Source organism: Furipterus horrens, unplaced genomic scaffold (genome assembly GCF_987537825.1).
Source record: "Furipterus horrens unplaced genomic scaffold, mFurHor1.1.pri manual_scaffold_6, whole genome shotgun sequence".
Lineage (NCBI taxonomy): Eukaryota > Metazoa > Chordata > Mammalia > Chiroptera > Furipteridae > Furipterus > Furipterus horrens.
In genome coordinates this window covers 151,158,507-151,182,326 of record NW_028327176.1, presented here as the reverse complement: position 1 = coordinate 151,182,326, position 23,820 = coordinate 151,158,507, and the positions used below count along the sequence as shown (strand labels likewise).

At 36.1% G+C, this 23,820-nt stretch overlaps 1 protein-coding gene across 3 annotated transcripts in view; it reads right to left on the bottom strand.

The window, feature by feature from the left end:
- Positions 1–2,466: 2,466 nt before the first annotated feature.
- RPF2 (ribosome production factor 2 homolog) overlaps positions 2,467–23,820 on the bottom strand; it is a 32,965-nt gene continuing 11,611 nt past the window's right edge. For all 3 annotated transcript variants that reach the window (XM_090280584.1, XM_090280585.1, XM_090280586.1), the window contains 6 exons: positions 19,751–19,832; positions 19,000–19,076; positions 15,409–15,508; positions 9,496–9,598; positions 3,373–3,517; positions 2,467–2,655 (listed from right to left, as the gene is read on the bottom strand). In XM_090280584.1, coding sequence (XP_090136710.1) covers positions 2,476–2,655; positions 3,373–3,517; positions 9,496–9,598; positions 15,409–15,508; positions 19,000–19,076; positions 19,751–19,832 — 687 coding nt within the window. In that variant the 3' untranslated portion in view covers positions 2,467–2,475. The remainder of the gene's footprint in view (positions 2,656–3,372; positions 3,518–9,495; positions 9,599–15,408; positions 15,509–18,999; positions 19,077–19,750; positions 19,833–23,820) is intronic.

The window sequence follows — 23,820 nt, the reverse complement described above, 5'->3', positions numbered from 1 at the left end:
AAACAGAATAGACAGTCCAGATATAAGCCATGCCTTTATGGCCAATTAGTATTTGATGAAGGAGGAAAGAACATACGATGGGGTAGACAGTCTAGTCAATAAATGGGGATGGGAAAATTGGACAGATATGTGCAAAAAATGAAACTAGACCACCTTCTTACAACATATACAAGAATGAATGCAAAATGGATTAAAGACTTGAATGTTGGACTTGAAAACCATAAAAATCCTAGAAGAAAACACAGGCAGTAAAATCTCAGATATTTCTTATAGCAATATTTTTTCTAATATATTTCCTCATGCAACAGACACAAAAGAAAAAATAAACAAATAGAACTACGTCAAACTAAAAAGGGTTTGTACAACAAAGGAAATCATCAGCACAACCTACTTTAGGAGAACATATTTGTCAGTGATACATGTGATATGGGGTAACAGCCAAAATTTATAAAAAGCTTATAAAAACACCACCAAAAAAAACAAAAAAAAAAACCCAATTCAATGAAAAAATGGGCAAAGGACCTGAATAGACACTTCTCCAAAGAAGTGGCCATCAGATGGCCAACTGACATATGTAAAGATGCTCAATGTCACTAATCAGAAAAATGCAAATTAGAACCACAATGAGATATCACCTTACACCTGTCAGAATGGCTGTCATCAATATATCAACAAACAACAAGTGCTGGTGAGGATGTGGAGAAAAGGGAACCCTCATATACTATTGGTGGGAATGGAGATCACTGCAGCCACTGTGGAAAACAGTATAGTTACCTCAAAAAATTAAAAATGGAACTGCCTTATGACTTAGTGATTCCACTTCCAGGACTATATCCAAAGAAACCCAAAACACTAATTCGAAAGAATATATGCACTCCTATGTTCACTGTAGCATTATTTACAACAGCCAAGATTTGGAAGCAGCCCAAGTGCCCATCAGTAGATGAGTGGATAAAAAAAAAACAAAAAAACAGTGGTACATTTGCACAATGGAATACTACTCACTGTAAGAAAAGAAAGCTTACCTTTTACGACAGTAAGCATTGACCTGGAGAATATAATGCTAAGGAAAATAAGCCAGTCTCTTTATAAAGACAAGCACCATATAACTTCACTTATATGCAGAATCTAATGAACGAAATAAACTAACAAAGAAAACAGAAAGACTCATAGGTGTCAGAGGGGAGGGGAACTGGGGGTGCTGAGTGGACAAGATAAAGGGATTGAGCAAAATAATTTTAAAAAACTCAGACACAGAAAACAGTATGGTGATTACAAGAGGGAAAGAAGTGAGGGAGCAGAAGAGGGTAAAGGGGGAATAAATGGTGATAGACTTGACTGGGGGTGGTGAATACATAATACAATATACAGATGATGCATCATAGAACTGTACACCTGAAACCTATATAATTTTACTAATCAATGTCACCATAATAAATTCAATAAAAAAATTTTAAAAAAAGAAAATTTCATGAACAAAATAAACTAATGAGCAAAATAGAACTACAGGCATTGTATCATGGAACAGATTGACAGTTGTAAGAGGGAGGAGGGAAGTGGGGACTGTTTGAAAGAAGGTGAAGGGATCAAAGAACATGTATGATGGACCCATGGACATGGACAACAGTGTGGGGACTATGGAAATGGGGAGTGAGCTGGGCAAAGGGGGAAAAACTGGGACAACTGTAATAGCATAAACAATAAAACATCTTTAAAAGCTCAGTGTGCAAACACCCGGGGCCTTTGCATGGCCTTTAGCTGCCTAGCACCCTGAAGTGCCCTGTGTCTTAAATCCTACCCATTCTTTCCTTTCTCACTCTACCCCTATTAAACTTCCTTTCTCTCAGAGAAGTGGGTTAAGACTCCAATTAGTAGCAGAATCTCTTGAAATAATCAATAGTTAGGTAATATGTCAATGATCAGGTAGTAAATATCTTTCTTAGAGACCTATGTTTTATGACACAAATATTAAAATTTCAAATTAATGTCTAACTAGTAGAATTTCAGGCAAAATAACTGAAAGGTAAAATATAAAAGCCAGATAATAGGTATGTTGGGAGATGGTGACAACTTTCCATGTAGGTCATGCTGCATGTGTACACACTTTCTTCAGGCCATTTCTACTTTTCACGGCTTCCTCCTTTTCTCTAAAGCTTAACTCAGAAATTCTCTGAGATACCAATGGCTGTTCTGGAGATCCTCCTCACTCACCCAACCAATGAGATAGGGGATTTTGCAGGGTGGGTGGAGACACAGAGGTATATCATGGAGAAAAAAATGTCTTTAGTAAGAGGCTTACTTTCAACCTAATAATAGTACATTACTGTTCATAATATATGTAATTTATAGTTTATGTAAATTATTACTGTATAAAAATATACAATACAATCTTGTAAGAAACTTGAAATAACTGATGATTGATAATTCTCTTTAAGTAAACAGACTACAATAAAACTAGTTACTGGGTAAGTTCCATCAATTTTTTTTAATTCTCTTTGATTTTTTCTCCTGGTCTTCTGTTATCCTTTCTGCAGGTCGCTTCTTCAACCCCTTCATTTTCCTGGTTTGTAGTTTGCTCAAGTCTTGCTTCTGCATATGAATCCTTCCATAAGTTGTACCGAAAGTATCATGGGAGATATTTTTCTTCTTCTTTGGCTATAAAAAAAAAATATGTATATATTTAATAGTGTCTACTATTATAAGCTGATAAAAATCTAATGTACAACAATTAACTCACTAACAATTTCCATTAGTGATGACTCCCCTTCAATATTATAGTCTATAATCCTATTGACCTTTCTTCTCAAATTCAAATGTACATACAAATCATTTGTTAAAATGCAGATTCTAATCCACTAGGTCTAAGGTGGGACCTGAGATTCAGGATTTCTAACAATTCCCAAATAAACTGTCAGACCCCACTTCGATATGCAGCACAATAGATTACACTAACCTTTAACATGCATTGAGAGAATTTCCTGTGTTTAGCTTAAAGGATTGTGACTATCATGTCTTTATTGGCATTCCAAAGATGTCATCTCTACGTGTGCTTTGAAGCCATTCAAAAGTCAAAACACATTTTATGGAAGTATGAGTTACACATCCTGTGCTCTAAATTCCCAGTCTTCACAATGCCCAGAACAATGATGCTTTTTCCTGAAAATTGGCATTCCTGGCTAACAAGAAAGTTCTCAGCCACAGCTGATGCCTGGTTTCTGCAAGTCTTTTATGTATCCGTTGTGGTTGGCTTACTTGCTTCCTTCTCCTTTTCTTGAGAGTCTAATTTTATCTATTATATTTATCTCTTTAGGTATATTCTTTAAATGTATGCCTTTTAAAAAGAGTGGAATATACAATCTACAAGTCAAGTACCTTGAGGGCTTTTGGCATTTTCATGGATAACTTATAAAGGTCATCTGACGCCAGATGCGTCCTCCTTAGAACCAGATCCAATGAGGGTCCCATGTCCTCTAATTCAATCCGTGGTGTTCTGCAGCCAGATTTTTTCAACAGCAGCCTTCGTGAAATGGAAAGAAAGAAATATTGCTCTGACTTTGATAAAACATCCTATTCCCACCAAATATTTTTGTCCAAGAAATCACAGTTCCATAAAATGACAAAATCTTTAGAAAAGCTAAGCATCTTAACGACTTCATATATTTAGGCCAAGTGTATTCTTTGATTTGTGTATTTTTAAAAATAAAAAAATAAAAGTATATAATATTGTTGAGAAACAGCAAGTGAGATACACAATTCTTCTAAGAAATGGACTCTTTTGATCTGACTTCATTTTACATAAGATTTACATAAGATAAAATAATTTTAATTGGGTGTTAAAACATTATGTTTAAACGATTAACAGATTCTTATTTCTCTAAGACCTATTTAGAATCAACTTTTCTCCACAGCACATACATTTACTGATTTCTATAGATTATAATGAACTTTAAAATCTTACTTTAACCATAACTTGCTGGATACCATATGTCCCAATAGCTCTGGATCTGGAAACATATGGGATACAGTGGGGAGACAGCAAGACCAACAAATTCTTTTTATGAGTGATACCGCAAAAACAGCTGAAAGACTTTAAGGTTTTCTAAGCTGACTCAATTTGTTACAGTGGCCAGATCTCCACATGGAAAAAAAAAAAGAACTGACTGAATAACAATGTTTATACAAGGTCAGCCTTTTTACACAAAAGCCAGAGTGTGAGAGAGGCAACAGGTGACATGAGAAAAGAAAAAGAAGAGGAAAGAGCAGTAAGGAATATCCAAGAGAGCAGCAAACACTGGGAAGAAGTGCATTTGCAAAAGCTAATTAGCAGCCCTTTGGGCCTTGAGTGCGTCACACACAGATGGTCAACCAATACAGTCTGCCCACAGGAGATGCATTTACGGGCTGCAGGAAGTCACAGTGATACATATGCTGTATCAGACATAGTAATTTATATCCAGTTGAACAAGAAAGAAAAAAGAAGAAAAAAAACCCCACCAGCCTAGGATATATAGTGTGAAAACAAGAGAAAAAAAAAAAAACTGTACTAACATTAAAAGATAAATGAATATTAGTATGGAACTCGAAGGGAGCAAGCACAGGGTAAAGCCCTAAAAGAGGGTCCTTAGGCAACCACTCTCTTTACATGGTTCCAGGAGAGAGAGCGCCTGTCTCAGGCTCACTGCGAGGAAAATACTGTTAAAAGCTGAAGTTGGCTGGCTCACAGCAGCTTCGCAAAGAACCAATTCAAAGCATACACAGGCAGTGATCATCAGAGAGTCATATCACACATACTTCTGCATCTGCATCCACATTTTCGGTGCCTCCAAATAAACCAGTTACAATGCTGAATCATATAAAGATTAGTATCTTGATGAACACATCAAGAAAAAAATGTGTCCTGTTGGCTACTTAAGAAATCAGGGAAGTTACATATAAAATTTCAATGAAAATGTTTTCTACTGCTTAAAATGCTCACCTTCAACTAAGTGGAAGACTTGTCGATCCGGGACAGTTCACGGCATGCTTAATGGATTAGGATCACCGTACTACCACTAGATAGATGTGGCAAAACTGCTCTAAAACACCTTTTTATTTATAGAAGTGTCCTCCTAACAAAGTAATTTTTAATGGTATATAGAATTAAGATTTCTTCTGAGTAACTATGTATGTTGCTATTTATCAAAGAATTAAGTTAGAGTGCCATCCTATGTAAATGGCCTAATCTTCTTTTGCTTTTTTAAAGATTTTATTTATTCTTTAGAGAGAGAGGAAGGAAGGGAGAAAGACAGGGGGAGAAACATCAATGTGTGGTTGTCTCTTGCGTTCCCCCCACTGGGGACCTGGCCTGCAACCCAAGCATGTGGCTTGACTAGGAATCAAACCGGCGACCCTTTGGTTCACAGGCCGAAACTCAACCCACTGAGCCACCCCAGCCAGGATTAAATGGCCTAATCTTAAATGTTCCATGGAGCATGTTTACTGATATCAAATTGATACAAATAGAAGAAAATTTGTCTAGTTTTCAGTTCCCTGCACATGGTTTCTGGTGATAGGCCTATCATCCTTTCTCTTTTACTTTCAATAATGATGTGTAGAATCTAAAATCATCACTTGTTAATCCTTTAAAAAACCTGTTCACTCCTTCTCCAAGGAAATATATTAATAGAGAATTTATAAATTATTCTTGTGATCATGCTAAGAAAAACAAAAAGACTATTGTTAACTCATTAAATCCACTTCTTTCACCTTCATCCCGTTGTACACACTGCAACGTTTTTAGAAGATACAGTAGTGCCCCCTAATCTGTGGTTTCATTTCCCAGTTTCAGTTACCTGTGGTTAACAGTGGTCCAAAAATATTAAATGAGAAATTCCAGAAATAAACTATTCAGAAGTTTTAAACTGTGCACTATTCTGAGTATCATGAAGAAAGTTCACATGGCCCTGCCGTCAGGCCCAGGATGTGAATCATCCCTTTGCCCAGCGTCGCCATGCTGTGCAGGCTCTCTGACCATCACGGAGCAGCCATCTCGGTTATCAGATCAACTGTCAAGTTATTGCAGTGCTTGTGTTCAAGTTACCCTTATTTTACTTAATAACTGCCCCAAAGTGCAAGAGTAGTGATGCTGACAGCTCAGATATGCCATAAAGTGCTTCCTTTAAGTGAAAAGGTGGAAGTTCTCAATTTAATAAGAGAAGAAAAATATCATATCCTGAGGCTTCTAAGATCTTAGTAAGGATAAATCTTCTACCCATAAAATTATGAAGAAGGAAAAAAAGTCTGTGCTAGTTTTGCTGTGTTACCTCAACCTGTTAAAGTTAAGGCCACACTGCATGGTAAGTGCTTAGTTAAGACAGAAGAGACATGAAATTCATGGGTGATATATATGAATAGAAAATGTGTTCTGATCGACAGCAAAGTGTTGCACCAGAAAGCACTGAGCCCATATGAAGACTTCAGCAAGGGATCTCCCTGAAACAAGTGACACCAAGTCATTTACTGCAAGTAAGGGATAGTTACACAGATTCAAAAATAGGTTTGGACTGAAAATATAAAAACTACTGAAAAGGCTGCGTCTGCTGCTGAAGAAAATGAAAATGACAAGTTAAAGAAGTTGATTAGGGTTCAGTACTATCCTTGGTTTCAGGCACTTACTGGGGGGGTCTTAGAACATATGCCCAGCGGATAAGGGGGGAACTGTTACAGATATTTCAATTTCAGGCTTTCCTATCTCCTACCAAATATCTATTGCCCAGAACTTTTACATCATATGCCTAATCTCCATCTCAAATCCCAACCTCAAGATTTGTTTTGTCTTCTCTATAAGCTCTAAATCAAAAGTGACGATCAATTCTGCAAGACCATATGGTATAAGATACAGGGACACAAGGAAACAGAATTCAGTTCCTTCCCTCTCAAATGGGCTCCAGGTACTAGACATGTTAATTGGTAATTTCTATATATTTTTAAATATTATTTGCATATTTCTTGATAAAGACTGGCAGTACCACTCTTGTTCAAATTGTAATTTCCTTATTTTTTCCCCTTGCATGTTCCCTCTCTTCTGCTGAGATTCTGTTATTACTTAAACCCCTTACCTAGTAGGTTGTGTCTGCTTTTAAAGGTATGCTAACATTTCCTGTTTTGCTTATTTCTCCCCATAAATCCTACCCAATGCCACTGCAAAGGCTACATGAAGTTTAATTCAAGGCTGTTTCACATTAATGGTTCTGAACCTATAGTGAATAAAGTTCTCCAAGGATACAGACTGTCACTCATATATAAGGAAAAAATTATTATAAGGATATACAGAGGTCAGTAATACTGACTTATTCCACCAGTAGGTCAGGTCAGAGGTTATATTAATATAATTTCATGTCCAGAATTCCTTTCATTCAAGCTCAAAACCCTTTTACAAGCCTTATTAACTTTCACAAATAATGTGGGTGAACATTACCTATCACCTTTTACAAATGCTTACGGGCTGGCGCATGGTAAAAGAAAGAGGGCAGGACCCCATACAGCCTGCACAGAAGTCCCAGGAGCTGCACTAAGTCAGATGCTATAATTGATACCCAACTGAACAAGACAAAAAAAAACAAAACCCAATTCTAAGTTTGTCATTTTCCACCTCTATCTGCACCCTCTTTCCCTCTTATAAAGGATCAATCTCAGAGGGACCACAGAATTGCCTAAATGGTATTGTTAAACTTTGCAAATGAAAAACAGAAGCCCTGAGAAGTGGCCTGCCTGTATCCTGTGGCTGAACCCCAGCCCAGAGAGACAGGTCACTAGACTCAGAGGTGATGCTGATGATCATTCCTGGGAACATCTCTTCTTCCCTTCCCAGGCATGGTACAGCCCCCAGATGCTACGCTAATTCACATAGTTAACTATTTTCCCAGTAGCAGTCAGCTCTCAATCACAATGTTCATTTTCTATTTCAAAATCAATAGCTAATAGGCATTACAGGGCATATATGAAACCCTGGAATTCAAATTTTACACTAGAGACTCTGATTTTAAAAATTCAAACTTTCTTTTTCCATTATAGGAGTTGCCATGCTAACCTAATGGTGAGTCCACAAATTATATTTTTCTGAAAGTAAATGGACACATGGATGTGTATAGTTACACTGCTAATTTATACTTGTTCAGAAGTCTGACTTGCTAATTTTCTGTCCATTTTTAAATTTTCTGTGCTTCTTTCTTTCTTTACAAATTAATCTTTCTTTTCACTAAATACAAGTTCTGATACCTTCTTTGAAATTGTACGCTATGAAAGTTTTTAGGTTATTATTATGTATTTTTAATAATTTCACTCGTATTCTCAGGGTCTACTTGCAAAAAGTTTTGTCAGTGATTATGCATCTTTTATTTCTTGCTCTCTAAACAGGAGACACCAACTTTATAATTATTAATATAGTTTTAAAAGCCCCCAAATCAAGTTGGGCAATTCAAACAACAGACTTAAGGGGCTTTCAAGCTCAACAAGTCAAAATTGATTATAAAATCCCTAATTATATACTGTAGTCATGTGGGTACTTTATTGCATTTCCTTATATTATTACTTAAAGCAAAGGAAAATAGAAAAACACAAGTAGGGGTATTAATTATATGGTAGGAAGAACTGAATTATCTGACTCAATACGGCTGAGACAAAGATGAAAATTACTGACAAAAGAGATGACTATTTAGTTTCATTTGGATGCTCATTGGACATAAGCTGGTCAACCACATACTGCATTTTGAAGAAGCAACAAAATTAAAAACAGGACTGAAATGTTGAAGTGCACAGATGGCTGCACAAACAACGCTGCTGCACAGAAGACGCTTTTGCCACACTGAGCTGCTGGCTTTCAGGCTGCCCTGCCATGCCACAGCTCCAAGCAAACAGGCTGAATTCCATGTTCAAAGGAAGACGGACTGTCTGAGTCAATGCACTCTCTAGGAAAGCATGAGCTGTCGACTCAAAAGGCACAACTGTAGCATGTCATTAAGCTATTTAAGAAAAACAAAATCAGCTTGTTAGGATTTATATTGTGGTGGGAGAAGGCATAATAGGCCTAGGCAGAAGAAAGAGGGTAAAATCATTCTAGGCACTGAAATCTTCTTATTTATTTCAGACTCCACTTTTTACACTCAGGTTTTGAGATTTGCTTTGGCTGGCCTCAGTCTTGTGGCTTCATGCTCTGAGTCTAGTCAAGAAAAATAAGGAGATACAGTACTGCATCAAGTGGGGTCAAGACCATATTAGTGTTCTAAGCTCAGAGGGAGTGCAGCGTTAGATGCTCCAGGGCCCTGGAAAAGCAGGGTTACAGACAGAAGTCAGCAGGAAACACACTTGAGGATCAGCACAGAGGGCTGTGCCACTGTTGTTCTGCAAACCCTCCAAACTTTTGGCCCAACATCAATTCCAAGTTTGTACTCTATAAACAGTCACACTAAAATACTGACCATGGGGATTAATAAAAAACATGCTAAAAAATGCACTTACTTATAGCTTCGAAAGTAAATCTTCCCATTCAGTGCAGTGAAGTGCAGGACATAGTCTAAACCAGCCAGGCGGATATTTGATACTGTGGGGCCTCTGAAAAAATCTAAAAGCACATATATTAGATTGTTACAACTATTCCCTGAAAAATGCCTGACTGTTCCATCCCACCCCTCTGCTAATCTCATGACTGCATTTCTCTGTTTAGTTTACTAAAGCCATTTTATTATTATTTTTTTAATCCTTACCAAGGATACATTTTATTGATTTTTAGAGAAGGAGAAGGGGGAGAGGGGAGAGAAACATCAATCTGTTGCCTCCCATATGCACCCCGAGGAATATGCCCTGACCAGGGATTGAACTTGCAACCTTTTGGTGCATGGGACAATGCTCTAACAAACTGAGCTACCCAGCCAGGGCTACTAAGCGATTTTAATTTTTCAGTTTTGAAGTTCTCCATCTAAGCCAATGCTTAGCATAGAAGTCATATTTAGTACAGATATTAAGTATCAAGACATAAAATTTTAATCTATAAAACAGGTAGATTAAGATGGCAAATTTCTATAAAAGTGGATGTTGAAACATTGACTATTAAATCAAAGAAGACTTTGTTTTATGCTGGAGGCCAACAAACAAGAAAATTCTAACAAGAAATCTCAACTGTTAAAGGCAAGAAAAAACCAAGATCAGTGATTAGGCTGTTTTTTCCACAGATTGATAATCATACCACTAGTGGCACATGAGATTATCTTAAATTATATACAGGCAGATATAATTTACTATGTGTTATTTATTTTATTATATATCATTTTTCATAATGGTAGGGACATAAATAATCCTTTAAAAAAGGGGAGTTAATTTCAGGGGGGGGTACAATGGGGAAAAAGTGGGACAACTGTAATAGAAAAAAAATACAATAAATAAATTTTAAAAAATTAAAATTAAAAAAAATAATTAAAAGGGGAGTTATTTCAAAGAAAAATCCCCAGTGAACAAGACTATGGATACTAACTACATGGACTTGGCTGAAGCTATGAAGGCAGCGCACGAATGAGAGAAGTCTGGAGAACAGCACTCAAGTCTGGATCCCTTCATTTTACTGCTAAGAGGACTGAACCCCAAGGAGGAGGAGGATAAATGGAAATACATACACAAATAACATTTAATAAGAAAAACTCGTACATAAGTTTATCCAAATAGAGCTCTCACACACTGCTCGTGGAAATGTACAATTGGACAATCTCAATGGAAATCAGTTTCTTAAAATGCTGAACATATACTAGTCAAATGACTCTACCATTCTATTCCTAGAAATGAAACATATGCCAACAAAAATTTGTATATAAATGTTTATAGCAGGTCTATCGATAATAGTCAAAAGCTGGAATCAACCCAAATGTCTATTAACATATGGAGAAATAAATTATGGAATAGCTATAAATGGAATATTGCTTGGCAATAAAAAGAAATGACTACTGATACATATAGCAACACAGATGAATCTAAAAAAAAAAAAAATTGGGTAAAGCCAGGTCAAGAAAAGTGCACACATTAACCTAAAATTCTAGAAAATGCAAACTAATCTATAATGATAGAAAGCATATCACTGTTTGCTTAGTACAGAGAAAAGGAAGGATTGCAAAGGGGCGCAGGGAAATTTTGGGAGGTGAAGGAAGGGGTCTGTATCTTGACTGCAATGGTGTTTGCACATGTGTATACATGTCAAAATCCATCAAATTTTTAACATTTAAATGTGTACCTGACTGTAAATTACACCTCAAAAGTTGTTTAAAAATAATAAGGAAAAAATTTAAAGTAATCTTTACAAATTGAAAACAAAATTAAATGAACCTGTGTACTGAAGTGCAGGTATAAGTATAATCATGCAGAAGAGCTTTCAAGTGACCTCAAAACACAGTAACTTAACAGTAATTATCTTCCCAAAAGCATATGTTATAGAAAAGCACAACTGCAAAACAAACAAAACCAAAAACCTTCACCTGCACTCAACAGTCATATAACCAGTGGTAATACTGGTATCTTATGCTGAGACTGTTGTGTGTGTAGTACAGTATAAAGTAATCGCATAATTATGTTGAAGTCACTGAGAACCTAAATTTTTGTCATGGATGAAAGAAGCTACTTATGTGGGGTCAACCAAGTTAAGATAGTTTTGTCCTAATTTTGCTTTAGAAATTTCAATATGAACTCAGGATATATTTTATCTTAACAAACATATTTCATAGTTCTGTCCACTAAAAAAGCCTGGAAACAATGATTAGCCCACAAACAATCTATAGCACCCAGACTGAGTTCTAAGGTAAGTTCTCACTTAAACAAACAAACCAACCGAGGGCATCCTGACTGGTGTGGCTCAGTGGGTTGGGCGTCATCCTACAAACCAAAAGGTCACCAGTTTGATTTCCAGTCAGGGCACATGCCTGGGTTGTGGGCCAGGTCCTTGGCTGGTGGGGGTTGGGGAAGGGATGTGAGAAGCAAACAATAGATGTTTCTCTCACACGTTGATGTTTCTCTCCCTTTCTCCCTCCCCCCTTCCCCTCTCTCTAAAAATAAATAAAATCTTAAACAAACAAAAAACAGGGCTCCTTAAGAGAAAGAGCTGATCGCAGGATTGTGGCAATAAAAGTACAAGAGGAGTTTGAAGCATCAAAGGGGTGATGTGACAGCAGATGACAGTGTATTGAACCTCAGAGACTGCTGAAAAGGCTCATCCTAAAATCAGCAGACATGATGGTTTACGTAAAATTGAAGGTGAGTATAGGAATAAGGATAAAAACCCAGTTAAGTAGAACTAAGGAGGTGGAAGAGGTAGAAGATAAATTGGTTATAGTCAGAAGGAAGACCTCAGCTTGGACATTTTTTCAATGGATCAATTCTAAGCAAAAATATTATCTGAAATGTTACTATGTGCATAAGTAAAGACACTGGAAAAGGACCAGGGAATCAGAGAGTAAATCAGATCCCGATTCTATCACTTACTAGCTCTTCATCCACCATATGGGAATAATATTACCATAATAAACTGAATGTTTGTTTCCCAAAATTCATAGATTAAAACTCTAGCCCCTAGTGTGTCTGTATTTGGAATGGGGTCTTTAAGGAATTTAGGTTAAATGACTTATGTCATAAAGGTGGGGCCCTGATCCCATAGGATTCATGTCCCAGAAGAAGAGATACCAGAAAGCTGGCACCTTTCCTCTGACTCCCTCCCTCTTTCCTCCCTTCTTTCCCTGCACACAGATGGAGGAAAAGCTATGTGAGCACATAGCAAGAAGCCAACCAGCAACAGTTCATACTGGAAACTTGATTTTGGACTTCTCGCCACCACAATGGTGAGAAAAAATTTCTATTATTTAAGCCTCCCAGTCTATAGTATTTGTTCTGTTACATGTGCCAAATAAGGGTTACTGAGGTTGTCTACAATGCATTAATAACAAACTGGTCCACCCCAAGGCCCCAATAAAGAACTGCATCATCCTTACTGACAGCACATCTTACCAACAGCGGTACAAGTCCCGCTAGGTTGTAAGAAGGGGGACAAGCTGGCTCCTGAGGAGGGAAAGATCTTAAACAAAAAACGATCAAAGAAAATTCAGAAGAAGTATGATAAAAAGAAAAAGAATGCCAAAATCAGCAGTCTTCTCAAGGAACAGTTCCAGCAGGGCAAGCTTCTTGCATGCACTGCTCAGACCAGGCCAATGCGCTGTGCAGATGGCTGTGTGCTCTGCTGCGAAGAGCTGGAGTTCTGTCTGAGGAGAATCAAGGCCCAGAAAGGCAAATAAATCCTCCTCCCTCTCTCTCAGTCATGTAATAAAGGTGCTTATTGTTAAAATAATTAGGATGAATTGAATCTAAAAGTAGGTATTTACTGGTTTTCCATAAAGTAGGACCCACTAAGATTAACCACCAATCTATATATTTAAGAAAGCAAAGCAGAAGCAAAATTCAGGACGAACAAAATGGGTACCTGCCATGAAAATACTTAAGTTAAGGAATTAACTTTTCTTTCTGGCCAATTGCACACACACAAAACTTCCTAGAAGGAAGAAAGCCCTTGATAAAATTCTCTTTCCCTCTGCTCTACTTTATTTCATTTGAAGACAAAACAAACTAGAAGTCTGTAGCTGCCCTACTTCATATTTGTACTAAAAGCTCAATTTCCCTTGGTACCCAACAATCTCACTCCATTTCTCTACCTGTCTATCTTCTTTCCCCAGACTCCTTTATGGTTTTCAGACCTTTCCCCCCATCTTTGCAATATGTGGTTATTGCTAAAATTCAGTGAAAGCACAAAATAATATCGTGTTTTTTTTCTTTATTTTGGTCATTGTCTTTCATGTATGACTTTCAAATTTTCATTAAAAATACAGGTTAGCACCAGTAGCAAAGACTCTACAAGGGAATTGTTTACCACTGCTTGATGGACAGTATAGGCAAAAAAACTCAGGCTTTGGGTTTTGATTCTGGCTCACCTACTTAGTACCTGCCTCTCTGAGCCTCCACTTTCCCACCTGTAAAATGGCATGTCACCAAACTCAAGCGCTTTACAAAGGATTAAATAGGTTATAGTGGTACTCAAGTTTTCTAAAAGTAGCCATTTATTAATAAAGAAATGAAAAGTTCTAAATTGTTAAACCTGGCAATAAGACCATAAATAATCCCAATAAGCAAAATGAAAGCAATGAATCTGTCCACAAGCCTTTTTTAGTCAATTCAGACCTGTAAAGAGCATGTATACAATTTACTTATATAACCAACCAACTTTTCAGAAATGATCTGGGGCAAAGTATATAAAAATCCAAAAGAAGAGCAACCAAAAAAGTATATGGCCTAGCTTTATAAAGCTTGTAAGAATGATGCAAGAAAAGCTCAAATGAAATAAATTAAATTTGAGATAATGCTGCTGAGTATCAGAAGTGTCTATATCTATAGATACTAACTAAATTTCTTTCCAGAGTTAGAAAAGAGCTGGCAGATGTAACTGCATAATGAGTACTAGTAACATTTAAGAAATCATGGAGAACGATTACGCCAACTTTTCAAAGAAGGATAAAAAGTGGTTTAAAACTGGTAAAATTTATGTCAGTCCCAGATGATGACAACAATTGTATTTGGATTTTAAGAAGGTGACTTATCAACACATAGGAAAGAATGTAGTCATAACATAAATTAGGAACTAGCATAGTTCACTATGAATAAGTCATCTATAAAACAATCTTACAAGGTTCCTGTGGGAATGAAGCAATATATATAAAGTACCTAGTATATACTTGACACTTAGGATACCAATAATGACATAAAAGGAACTGGGGAGGTCACTCAGGATTTCCTGGAAAAGAAATAAAATTTGCAAGAATAGAAAAAACCAGATAAGAATGAAATCACAAAAAGCAATAGGAATATGCATAACATAATTTCAATAAACCACCTTTAATGAAAAAGAAGGAAGAAAATCAGGGGAGATCAAGAAAGCAAGTTATAGTGTGAAAAGCCTTGTATATCAGATTAAGAAAAACTAGTAGAGGTTTTGAATGGAAAGTGAATGATGTATAACCATCTTGAAAACTTAACTTTTCAAGTTTCTAAATTTAATTTCACAATGTCCATAATGACAGGAGATGGGTGTAAGCATTTTATAAAGTGTAAAATGCTATATAAATAGGTTAAGGCCAAAGGTATTATAGCCAAAAAATAAAAAATAAAAATCTATAGAGTATAGCATCCTTTTAACTGTCTCCTACCAGTGGGGAATAAGAAAATAATGAAAAGGAAAAAAAGAAAAATGATCAAAAAGAAAAGACTGTATATCTGGAGTGAAGTGGCAAGGAGCCAACAATGAGTCTTCGACTGGCCTACCTGAGATACCCTGTAGATAATAAGTATTAAAACACTTACCAATAAGAAGACTTTTTAGCCTTCTGTAGTCTTCTGTTACATCAAAATCATTACCAGCAAATATTAACATGGGTTTTGTTCCTTCAGGGCATTTACTATTCTATGAAATGAAAGAAAACAAGTAATTATATAATTATCAAGTCTAAATTGTTTATATACTGATTTTAAAGTTGTTGATACTTATATGTAATGACTCATTTTCAGATTTTCCTAACTGTCCTAAAACTATGTCTATGAATATTGATTTTAGACCTGAAACCAGTTTGGACTTCTAAACTCACAGATTTTTAGACTGAAAATAATTTTCATTCCCTCCCTCATGTTGCCAAATAAGTAGTCAAAGAATGATATAAGCTACCTATTAACATTATTCTATGCAAAGAATTAAAAGCTAAACTTGCTATCAAACAAGCATAGCCCTCTAATAGCCAAAGTCAAAATAAATGTAATTTCTTTGAATTATTTGTACTACTGTGCCTTTCCTAATGTATTACATAAACAGTATTTTTAAATGAAAGCTACATTAAACTACCAACTAAACAGCCACATGGGAACCAATATAATTTTATATAAGATGTATGAGCTAATCCTTGTTCAGCAGGGTTGAAGCTCTTACAAGAAAAAGTATTTTGTCCAGTTCTGGGTTTCCTATGCCAAGAAGAATGTGATATAAGTAATAAGAGGATTTAAATTTAAAAAACATCAAAGGGAATGAAAATCAAATAGAAAAAAAGTCTTTAACTGAAGGATTAATTTACAGAGGAAGGCAAATGGTTGTTAGTCTGAGCTTCCCACTGATTCTAGTACCTGTGCTCTGACACCAATCAAGTATTATTCAAATCTAGCAAAAGGAAAAGGAAGGAAGGAAAGAAAGAAGGGAGGGAGGGAGGGAACAAAAAAAACAAATGGCCCTGGTTGGTGTGGCTCAGTAGATTAAGTGCCAGCCTGTTAACAAAAAGGTCACGGGTTTGATTCCCAGTCAGGGCACATGCCTGGGTTGTGGGCCAGGTCCTCGGTTGGGGCATACAAGAGGCAACCGATCGATGTTTCCCTTGCAGGTCAATGTTCTTCTCCCTCTGTTTCTCCCTCCCTTCCCCTTCTCTAAAATAAATAAATAAAAATCTTAAAAAAAAAAAAATTAAAAAGAAAAAGAATTTTTTATAAAAAGTCCTCTGGAGTAGGACCAGAAGTCACCAGTTGCTTCCCTTTTTGCCATAATCACTTTTGTTGGCATTCTTTGCTTCCAAATCCTGAAACTTAACTGTCTATAATTTGGAGATGTGCCTAAGACCTGTCTCTCTGATGAAGGGCCTATGTGGACTTTCCAGACCCAATGACTCCCTCTGTGCTTCACCTGTTCTACCTGACGCTACTACTACTGCCCCTAGGCCTATGGGGGTTATTTAAGTAGTAAGAGAAAGTAAAGCAGCACCAACTACAACTTTGGCTTTTAAACCATCCTGATCACAATGCATAATAATAAAAAACATTACTTCAAGTCATGACCCAGTATATGCATCATAGAAATGTAACTAAACAAGTTACATGAAACAGTACTTATCATGCAGATCACACACCCTGAACTAGAAGCTACAACGGAAGAGCTTTACTCCAATATCTGAAGGTATTAAAATTTTTTAACTATACAAATACTATGATATAGTATACTAAAAATACTTTAATCATGAAGTTCTAGAACTAACCTTTTGAACTGTTTTTAAACAAAGAAAAATAATTCTTATAAATTATATACAAACTTTTCAAATAAAATATAGGAATTATTATATATTTTATACTACCTAAAATAAAATCAACTAGCCTTCAAATTTTAATCATCTCACTCATTAAGGTTTATCTTATGCAGAAAAACTACCCCTAGAAGTTTGGCCATCTTAGAAAACAGGTTCCTAGAATAATCACTCAAGTTCCTGGTAGAGACTAATCTAATGTTGTTTAAGAGTTAACAAAGGGATGAGACTTGGCAATAAAAGCAAGTGAGAAAAGAAATACCTGGTGAAGATGTCTTAAAAATGAGCAGAGTAAAGAGTAAATAAATATGAAGAAAATGTAGAACAAAACATGCAATCCAAAACAGACTAAAATTATAAGCTTGTAACCAAATAAAGGGGTAAAAAGTGAAGGGCTAACAGTCTATGCAGGATTGCCAATGTGAGCATATACTCAGCAATTAATGAATTTTGTAGTTATGGATATGCTCCATGAGTGAAAATTTAGCATTCAGTTTAAATGGTTCTTGTTAAGAATGAGATCTGAAAAACAACTCATGTTCCAGTTTACAAGCTGCAGTGATAGTGGAAAGAACAGAGGTGTTGGTATGCATGCATTGCTCAAGCCCACTAACTGGTGACCAGGCTGGCAGAAGTGGTAAAGGTAACACCCTGCTAATCTCCAGGAATTTGTGCACAGCCACAAAGAGAAACCGTAAAGTGATGGCTTCCACCATAATAAAGTACCGCAGCTTACACACTTTAAAAAATGCCTTCCAATACATTTTTATTGATAAGCATTTTCTCATATCTCATTTGATGTTGTTATACCTACTTAATACTTGATTGAAACTGAGGAAAGCAACTGACTTTATCAGATCACAAATGTCATCTAAATGGCCAAGACAGGCCTCAAACTCAAGTGCTCAGCCTCTGAATCCAACCTTGGGCTACTGTTCTACACTGTACCTGAGGACGCTGGTGTAGCTAAGTAGGGATCTGATAGGAGCCTTTTTTTCAAACTCACAGGAAACCTGGAAGTCATGTCTTGTTTTAGAAGACACTGGGAAAAGGAGTTATTATAATATTTGCCATAATTCTTTCAACTATACCATGACCTTAAAAGACCCATAAACTGGAACAATTACATAACTTTCCATTACGAACTTCAATATCTTTTCTGTCTACTATATGTATGACTCCAAGTCACTAATGGAATTCCTCTGGGCTTCAATCTCTAAATCTATACAATAGGGAAAATAATTTCCACCTTTCATAGGATAGCTATGAGGTCTAGTGAAATAATGTATTTGATGGAATAGATTAAATCAAGAAGCAGAGGTCTGAGGGAGCAGAAGCCCAATTTGGACCTAGGAGCTTAATTTCTTGCTATTTACTACTTTTATTTCATAATCCCATTCAAACAAAGGAGACACAAAGATGCAAGTCCTTAAGGGGAGGACTGAGCTAACAATTGGTGGCTAGTAGCCAAAATACTGTAGGATCAGTTCAAGCTTCCTAGGTTTAGAATGGGGCTCACTTTGAAAATTCTAGCATTTCTGGAGTTCCATAAAATAGGTGTTGTGATAACTCAGAGAGAAAGGATAGCATTTAAACCACAGGCCTAGACAAGAGTTAGTAAACACTCTGAAGTCTACCTACCAGAAGGCCCTCCTGTGCTATCTGCTATAAATATATTCTTTTTAAAGTAAAGGTGAAATGAAACTGTGCTTTTATCTTAGAGCACACTAATATAAAGTTCTTCCTTATTTAAGGTACAAAACTAACTGTATCAACACTCTACCACAAGATGTCACTATTGCCCAAGAGCAACATTACAAAATGTTTATTATCAGCATCTTACCTTAATATCATTTAGAGAGACAAACTTCTCAATACCTAATTCAATCATATCCAGCACATGGTAGTCATACATACGACCTAGAAAGAAATTCATTTTCTTTTAAGCATTTATTTTTTCCAAACAGCTTATATGCAATGCTCCCACTTATCAGCAATGTTCAAAACATCCTGATATCTTCCTCTTTTCTTTCACCTTATAACCCTCAAACACATCTCCTCTTTAAATTTTCAACATTACCTAGGATAGATTGTTGCAATCTTGGTCCTGGAAAGGACTTGAGAGATCATTCAGCCAAACTCCCTTATTCTACAGAAGAGTAAATAAAGGCCCACAGAGGGTAAAGGGTTTGCTTGCCTAAGCCACTGAGCATGGCAGACCAGGTCTCAAAACATCCAGGCAAGGTTTTTTTTTTCCTCTTTTCAAATGTATCCATTAAACAGGTATTTATTAGGAAAGAGTTAATCTATGTAGGTAGGAATGGTACTTTGTTTTTTTCTAACTCTAATACTGATTTAGGATATACATATATATTTTATATTAGAAAAAAATTTGCAACTTGAGGTAGGGTTAATATTTTACATGCCCATTCTTTCTTTACCTGAAGACCAGCAGACAAAAATTTGTATTCAAACTCACATGGAAAAAATACTAGTTTAGACCTTACTAGTCACAACAGAATCCTCAACATCATCAATTATTTGTCATGAAGTGACTTTGTAAGTAAAAATATTACCAAGTAAATGATACTTACCTATTACCAGATTATTTGGCCGCTTCTTATTATGGGAGCCAAACATAAATAAAGAACAATCTGACTTCTTTGAAAAGAATTCCTAAAAAAACAAAGAAATCCCATTCAATCAATAAATATAAGAAACTTAAGAACTGTACCTCTGAACTCTATATGTGGTTGTGGGTGTATGTGTATCAGTTTTTTTCCAGTGTAAGTTAATGAAGACTTAATGAACTATATGGGAATAAACAGATGAAAAGGACTTTATTTCTACCTTTTACTTCAAATTTTTGAAAAGATATAAGTTCAAAAATAAAAATATGTGAAAACTACTAGGTTAATAGAGACCATTAATATTTTCAGCTATGCAGTTATTTTGAAATAGCACACCAAGTATTTAATTTGCTGAACAAATGCTTTTACTCATGGGACATTACTGCTATCATTAATCTACATGGTGCTCCTGGATTTTTACAATTGGACCCAAGAAGTTTACAATGCACATATCTACTTTTCATTACAAACTTCATTCACACAAGGATCTTGCCCTAGAATCTCCATGCCACCCCAGCAGTGACCAGTTCCATTTTACCCAGCAAGGGCTGACTGGTCGAACTATGCTGTTCCTACCAGTAAGAAATATCTCTTCCATTTGGCTCTCCAAAGTATTGATTTCCATAACAGATTTGATAGGAGTGGAAACACTTACCCTAGACAGCTCCTTTTATAGTGATATACATGCTCACTACATCTTGCATAGTTTGATTCAGTTTACTAAGATAATCTCAGCACAAGAACCAGATTCAATGTGTTTTAGTGTAGTTGGAAAAGGTTCTTAAATTAATGACAACACAGCCCTGGCTGGTGTGGCTCAGCAGATTGAATGTCAGCCTGCGCACCTAAAGGTTGACAGTTTGAGTCCTGGTCAGGGCACATACTTGGGTTGCAGCCAGAACCCCAGCTGGGGATGTGCAAGGGGCAACCAATCACTCACAAATCAATGCTTCTCTCCTGCCCTCCCTTCCCCCCAAGAATAAATATTTTTTTAATTGATGACAAAACATTAAAGAACAGATAAAACGATCATAATCCTCAACTTTTCCTTATTGGTTTTAAGACTCCCTGACGTGTTGGCACCTAGTGTGGTTCTCACTCATTCCAGTGTTTTAAGCAGAAGCAAGTGGGGCAAACAAATACCCACTTGCCTGTTCACTCCCCATGTGGAGGATAGAAAGCCAGAAAGTCCAAGAATTCTAGCTGTCACTTACGATAGAATTTGGTCAACCTTTCTGAGAATTAATTAATCTGCAAGGGCTACATGATTTGTCATATGTAAAAGTACCTTATACTGTCTCTGGCACACAGTAGGTATTCAAAAATGTTTTTAAATGGCCAAACCAACAAAAATGCTTTGTTAAAACATATTCTTTTCACATCATTATGTTATTACCCCAAGCTTTCCATAAACTACCTTTCACATATATATTGGGTTGGCCAAAATGTTTTTTTTTTTTTCCATAAGATGACTTTAGTAGTGCTTAGTTGTCTTTAACTTCATTTGAAACAATTTTGTTAGATTATATCCTGACAGCTGTCTTATCAGCATGCATTTAAAACTTATCAAAATTGGTGAATTTTTGTGTAGTCATTTTAGTACTGAAGACAGAAGAAAATATGCAACATTTTCAGCATATTATGCTTTATTACTTCAAGAAAAGTAAAAATGCAACTGAAATGAATGTAAAAAAAAGATTTGTGCAGTGTATGGAGAAGGTGCTGTGACTGATCAAATCTGTCAAAAGTGGTTTGTGAAGTTTCATGCTGAAGATTTCTCGCTGGATGATGCTCCATGGTTGGGTACAGAAGTTGAAGTTGATAGCAATCAAATCGAGACATTAATTGAGAATGATATACTCAAAATAACCAAATCAACAGTTACTGGTAAAAATAAAAATGTCTTTTATTTTACAGAAAAAAAAAAACATATGAACTTTTTAGCCCACCCAATAAAATACCTTTCCCTATTGTTCTTCTCTATAAAGCCCACTTTCTGTTAAAATTCTAGAGCAAGGGTTGTCAAATTATCTGCAAAATGCCAGATAGTGAATATTTTAGGATTTTTATATGCTTAAAAATAAACTTTAAAATTATAAAAACCATTCTTAGCTCAACAAGGATTTGGCCCACAGGAGGTATATTTTAGACTCTTTACCACCCCCGCCCCTTTTTTTTTAAATCCTCACCTGAGAACATGCTTGTTGATTTTTTTAGGAAGGGGTAGGGAGGGAGAAACATTGATATGAGAGAGAAACATTGATCAGTTGCTTCTCGCACACTTGGGGCGCAATCTAGGTATGTACCCTGACAAGGAATCGAACCCACAATCTTTCGGCCTATGAGATGATGCTCCAACCACCTAAGCCACACTGGCCAGGCTGACAACTCTTATTCTAAAGCACAGTTCCAAGACTATAATGTTAACAAATGGAGGTAGGGAGATCAGGAAGAAAAATTCAAGCACATTTGCAACATGACCACTGTTTCCATAGCCATTTTGTGCTTAGAGGTCAGAGATTTATTACAGCCAATGAAATATCTCCCATTCCCAGAGGTGGTAGAAGAGGAAATGTCACAATATCAAGGGATAAAAAAAGTGTTACATCAACGTTAGATTGAAAAAATAAAAGAATGCTACAGATTCCACAACATAATAGCACTGCTGCAAAATGGTCACTCACCAAAAGCATCATGGTACCACAAAACAATACTAGCCCTTGATAAGTGATGTATGGGAGAGATAATTCTGGGTTAGACCCTGTATTTTTACTTTCATGATTCCTTCAATAAATAACTGTTATAAACCCAAGGCTTGCAATGAAAGTAATCTGGTAAACACTGTATATTTATTTTGCCATTTTTCTTCTTTTTTAAAATTTTATTTTTCAATTACAGTTTACACTTCAACATTATTCAGTATTAGTTTTAGGTGTACAGAATAACGGTTAGACAACCACATACTTTACAAAGTGTTTTCCCCCAAAAAATAATGAAGGAAAACTTCCCAAATTGGCAAAGGAAATAGACATACAGGTCCACAAAGCACAGAGAGTCCCAAACAAGCTAGACCCAAAGCAGACAACACCAAGACACATCATAATTGAAACACCAAAGGTAGAGATAAAGAGAGAATCTTAGAGAAAAGCAGAGGGTTACTTACAAAGGAGTTCCCATAAGACTGTCAACTGATTTCTCAAAAGAAACTTTGCAGGCAGTGAGGGACTGGCAAGAAGTATTCTAAGTGATGAAAAGCAAGGACCTACAACCAAGATTACTCTATCCAGCAAAGCTATCATTTAGAATGGAAGGGCAGATGAAGTGCTTCCCAGACAAGGTAAAGCTAAAGGACTTCATCATCACCAAGTCTTTATTATATGAAATGTTAAAGGGACTTATTTTAAGAAAAAGATCAAAACTATGAACATTAAAATGACAACAAACTCACACCTATCAACAAAAAATAAACTAAGCAAACCACAAGAACAGGAACAGAATCATAGGAATGTAGATCATATGGGCGGTTATCAGCTAGGAGAGGGTAAGGGGGAGAATGGGGGGAATGGTACAGGGATCAATACACATAACTGGTAGGTACAAAATAGACAGGGGGATGTTAAAAATAGTAAAGGAAAGTGAGAAGCCAAAGAACTTACATGTGCGACCCATGGACATGAACTAAGGAACTAAGGGGGGGGGGGTTATTGGAGGGAAGGGCAGGTACCAGGCAGAGGGGAACAAAGGGGGAAAAATTGGGACAACTGTAACAGTATAATCAATAAAATATACTTTAACTAAAATTTAAAAAATAAAAATATCCAAAGTCATATTTTTAAAAATCGAACTTGCTTTATAAGAACACTCATAACAAGCTTCCTTTTGATAATCCATTAACTATGCACTTAAAATGCAATTAAATTTTTAAAAATTCTACCAACAGACTTGCAAGCAATGGATAATACATACTAATCAGTGAAACCTAAGATATATAGTTGTATTTTAGCAGTACAAGTCTTATTTCCCCTCCATTTTAC